Genomic DNA, 5,520 nt, shown 5'->3' with positions numbered 1-5,520 from the left:
CGGGGAACCTGAGTGCAGGGAGAAGCAGAGACTCACCTTGGAGGTAGCAGCAAAGTCAGGACTAAAGCTCAATCTGCCAGTCTAGTGGTATTTCCAATCCCACAGGGGGCCTCAAACTTCTACAGAAGCCATGGATTAATTCTGGGGCTCTCTATTTGTTTGAATTTGATTTATTTTTCCTTCAGACACTGTATTCCTTAAGGGCAGACTCTGGGTTTTCCTAATTTTAATATTTATTATTCCATCTCTTCAATAAATATTGGTTTAGCATCTATTATATAATTTAGTATCTACTCTAGGCTCTGAGAATACAATGCACACCTGAACAAAGTTTCTGTCCTCCTGGAGCTTGCATTCCAGAAGTGGGGGTTAAATAATAAGCATAAAACTCAAATAAATATGTGTTATTTCAGTTGGTGATGAGTTATGGCAAAAAATAAAACAGGGAGATGTGGGACTCAAAGAATGCTGGTGTAGGGGAGAGAGAGTTAAACCACAGGATCAGAAAGATAGAAATGGCATTTTTATAGCCTTGATAGCTACTTTATGGTCACAAGGATAGTCCATGGAGAACTGACCTCTAAAATTTCTCATTCAGGCAAATTTCAGTATAATTAGGCAAATCCACTCTGACCAGAAACCAGTGTGCTTAAAGCAATTTACTTATGTTCATCTGAGATAAGTGCATTTAAATTCAACCCCTTTTTAGTGTTTCTGTATTTGTTGGGGTGTATTATTCATATATTTCATTCTAAACAAAGTATTATAAATGCATTTTGAACCTTAACATTTATAGTAAATATTCACCACATATTTGTTTTAGTTTTGAATTATTAGTTGTAATTTTTTCTGGATATTTTTTGCTATTTGTTTATTTGAAACACTTTATTTGAAAATTCATATATAAACATACAATTGAAAAGAACAGAGATGCATACATCAATGTAATAGACAATAGATTCTAAGTAATATAATGTCTTTTTTAAAAAAATTATTTATTTATTTATATTTATGGCTGTGTTGGGTCTTCGTTTCTGTGCGAGGGCTTTCTCTAGTTGCGGCAAGCGGGGGCCACTCTTCATCGCGGTACGCGGGCCTCTCACTATCGCGGCCTCTCTGGTTGCGGAGCACAGGCTCCAGACACGCAGGCTCAGTAATTGTGGCTCACGGGCCTAGTTGCTCCGCGGCATGTGGGATCTTCCCAGACCAGGGCTCGAACCCGTGTCCCCTGCATTGGCAGGCAGATTCTCAACCACTGCGCCACCAGGGAAGCCCTCTGTTTGTGTTTTAAGGAAAGGATTAATTTTCCACCTCGCAAAAAAGTTGCCAGAGAACATCTGCTGTTATTTTGTACTTTTGAAACAAGATTTCTGAGCCAAAATTCTTCACTTCTTTATTTGTGTTTGAAAGATTCACTATTACAGTAACTGGCCATTCTCAAAATTTTCAGGTTGATTTGTCAAAATGAGCTCATCATTATATCTTCTATCAAGAATATCAGACTCAAAAAAAAAAAAAAAAAAAGAATATCAGACTCGAACTCTCAGCTATTGGATTGTTACTTTATAATTTACATACATGGTCCATAAAAACAATATACACTCCACTACTGAAATGAAAAGGCAAAACCAAAGCTCTGTGGTTGAATTCATCCTCTTGGGCTTTTCTAATTTTCCTGAACTCCAAGGGCAGCTCTTTGGGGTTTTCTTGGTTGATTACCTGGTGACTCTGATGGGAAATGCCATCATTATAGTCATCATCTCCCTGGAACAGAGCTTACATGTTCCCATGTATTTGTTTCTCCTGAACTTGTCTGTGGTGCATGTGAGTTTCAGTGCAGTCATTATGCCTGAAATGCTGGTGGTCCTCTCCAATGAAAAAAAAGTATGATCACCTTTGCAGGCTGTTTTGCACAGATGTATTTCATTCTTCTTTTTGGTGGGACCGAATGTTTTCTCCTGGGGGCAATGGCTTATGACCAATTTGCTGCAATCTGCCGTCCTCTGAGCTACCCAATGATTATGAACAAAAGGGTTTTCATGAAATTAGTTATATTCTCATGGGTCTCAGGGATCATGGTGGCTACTGTGCAGACCTCATGGGTTTTTAGTTTTCCCTTCTGTGGCCCCAATGAAATTAATCATCTCTTCTGTGAGACTCCCCCAGGGCTAGAGCTTGCATGTGCAGACATCTTTTTATTTGAAATCTACACATTCACTGGCGCCATTTTGATTGTTATGCTTCCTTTCTTGTTGATACTCTTGTCTTACATTCGAATTCTCTTTGCCATCCTGAAGATGTCATCAACCACTGGGAGGCGAAAGGCCTTTTCCACCTGTGCCTCCCATCTCATGTCTGTTACCCTCTTCTGTGGCACAGCCAGTATGACTTACTTACAGCCCAAATCTGGCTGCTCCCCAGAAACCAAGAAGCTGATGTCCTCGTCTTCCTCACTTCTTACGCCTCTGCTGAATCCACTGATCTACAGTTTGAGAAACAGTGAGCTGAAAAGGGCTTTGATGAAATTATGGCTAAGGAAAGTGGATTTATATACATTCTGACTATGCTGAGAAGCCATGTGATATCTGGTCAGTGCTGGACTGAACTTTATTTAAATTTAATAAATGGTAGAAACAGTTTGCATTTCTTGGTATGAATATGTTTTATTTTTTGAGTTCTACAAATTTGATAATATATTAGGGCATCTTTATATATTAATGTTTTTCTTCTTTTTTTATAGATGCATAATATTCCTTAATATTAGGTATAACACAGTTTCTTCAAGAAATTGTTTATTGGTGGCCATATGGGTATGTGTTAACTTTTTGTCTCTTTAGAGAAAACTAAATAAAGAGACTAGTTTTATACATTCACAAACATTGTTGCTTTAATTTCTGCAGAATAGGTTCCACAGCAGTGTTTTGATGGATCAAATAAACTGTGAGTTTGCCAACTTTCATCAATAATACCAAAATACTTTAAAAAATGATGTTAACAATTTCAGATTGATCTTGAAAACCCACTCTGCCCCACTGACTGGTATGAGCTCCAGGAAGCCAACAAATAGAAAGATGAGCTTTTTATTTTTTGAGTGAAAATATGTCCATGTGTGAGTTGAAAAGAACAGCTATTTATTGAGAGGACCACACTGGTTCTATTCAAGGACCTAAAGACATTATAATCCACAGCTGGATTTCATCTGGTTATTTTAGAATATATTCGTCCATTGTGTTACTATTTTTATCATACTGCTTTTTCACTTATAAACCATTGTTTTGGAAATCTGGTCAAATTTCTGTTATAGGGCAAAAATGCCCTCAACATTTGTCAAACAATATATGAATTTTTTTCTTGTGGAACATAAATATGATAAATTGTGCCTATTTTCTATTATCCATGAATCATATCAATCTGTGTGTATCTTTCCCAGAAAAAATAATTAGACACTGTGACAAATATAATACTTCATTCTTGCTTCCTATTTTAATATTGCTAGTAGGCAATAGAAAGTGTCCAACTCATTGAATCTACATCAAAGGAGCACCACTGTTCATTTATGCTTTGGGTGAGATAAAAAAGAGGTTGGAGCATTTTCTCTTTATGAAACATTCATTTTGTTGGAAAAAAACTTTTTTCTTTGTGTTCATACCCTGCCAAAAATGGGAGTGGAGTGCAAATCGGATTCAACTTTCAAAAAAAAAAAAACAAAACAAAGAAATTACATTAGCAGATTGCTAAAACCTTGTGGAAAATATCTGAATGCTGTATGATAATGTTCTCAGTTAGACATCAAAGGAGCATCAGCAAAAAACTTTGAATCTCATCCCTTGATATCCTGAAATTTCTTTCTCCTAGCTCTTAAAAGGACCAATTAAGTAAGGCTTATCTAAAACAAACAAGCAATCAAATGAAACTAAATACAGTTTCCTTTTAATCATTCTTTCGTTCATTTGTTCATCTATTGATTATATAAACCAATTTTTCTTTTTAAAATGCCTTTATTTTATTTTTGTCTTTTCCCCAGTTTTATTGAGATATAGTTGACAAACAAAATTGTATATATTTATAGTGTACAAGATGATTTGACACACATATACGTTGTTAAATGATTACCACAATCAAGTTAATTAACACATCCATTACCTCACATAGTTACCTTTTTGGGGGCTTTGAGAACACCTGAGATCTACTCTCTTAGCAAATTTCAAGTATACAATACATTATTGTTGACTATAGTTACCACGCGGTACATTATTCACTTTGTAACTGAAAGTTTGTACCCATTCACCAAAATCTCCCCATCTCCCCACAATGTCCCCCCTACCCCACCCCAGCCATCCCCTGGCAACCACCATTCTACTGTCTATTTCTATGAGCTAGACTTTTTTTTTTTTTTTTTTTATAAATTTATTTATTTATTTATTTTTGGCTTTGTTGGGTCTTCGTTTCTGTGCGAGGGCTTTCTCTAGGTGCGGCGAGCGGGGGCCACTCTTCATCGCGGTGCGCGGGCCTTTCACTGTCGCAGCCTCTCTTGTTGCGGAGCACAGGCTCCAGACACGCAGGCTCAGTAGTTGTGGCTCACGGGCCTAGTTGCTCCGTGGCATGTGGGATCTTCCCAGACCAGGGCTCGAACCCGTGTCCCCTGCATTGGTAGGCAGATTCTCAACCACTGCGCTACCAGGGAAGCCCTATGAGCTAGACTTTTAAATAACATGAATTCTCTAACCAAGATGGCCTTCACAGTCCCCCTCAGCTTGAGTAAACTTTAGACAGGCTTTTTTCCTGACCATAGACTCTGACCTTCCTTTTCTCAGAGCGCTTTAGAAAACTTGTAAGCACACATTCTTTCTCTGCCTCCTTTGAAACTACCCCCTGTCATGAAGATACAAGAAAGTTTATTTTTCCTTTGGGTAGCCATTTAGCAAGCACAAGTAGCTTATGGTTTTCCTCCTTCCAGCTTTTAAAGTCTCTCCAGCTCTTTGTTTCAGCAGAGGTTGAGTCAGTCTCTCTCCCCTGTTGCAATAATCTTGAATAAAGTCTCTTTTGCCTGTTTAACTTTGTCTAGTACAATTCTTACTTTGACAGCTCTTTAAATATTAATTTCATATAGAATGAAAGCTGAAAGAACTGAAACTACCAACCCACCATGCAGCTTACAGTATACCTGTACACAGTTTTACCATTTCATTGTCTTCATTAGCATAACTTTACTATTCCCGGAGACTCTTGACTGACAGGGCCCCAGGCAAATAACTTGATTGTTCAGTTCAGTAATTTCCCAGAGACCTACCAAGTCTTCAATACGGAGCATGAACAAACAGTTGATTCCCCAAGACTGTTCCAACCCCTCTTCTCAAAACTGAGGCACCAGAGTAGATGAACAGTCTGGAAGGCCCAGTCACTCAAGCCCTGAGGCCATAAGCTGGTACAGCTTCAGTTCCACAGCATTCTGTTGATCAGGCAGGGACAGAGCTCTTTTATTTATTTATTATTAATTTATTTTTTATTGATTGATTGATT

General features: G+C 37.8%; 1 protein-coding gene across 1 annotated transcript; it reads left to right on the top strand.

Moving 5' to 3' along the window:
* Positions 1–1,614: 1,614 nt before the first annotated feature.
* On the top strand, positions 1,615–2,561 carry LOC118898843 (olfactory receptor 10A3-like). Its single transcript, XM_036859513.1, is given in 2 exon segments — positions 1,615–1,878; positions 1,881–2,561. Coding segments are annotated over 2 exon segments (945 nt in total).
* The last annotated feature ends 2,959 nt before the right edge of the window (positions 2,562–5,520 follow it).

Source organism: Balaenoptera musculus, chromosome 8 (assembly GCF_009873245.2).
Source record: "Balaenoptera musculus isolate JJ_BM4_2016_0621 chromosome 8, mBalMus1.pri.v3, whole genome shotgun sequence".
NCBI lineage: Eukaryota > Metazoa > Chordata > Mammalia > Artiodactyla > Balaenopteridae > Balaenoptera > Balaenoptera musculus.
Note: the sequence above shows the minus strand (reverse complement) of the source record. Positions and strands in the feature narration are given on the sequence as shown.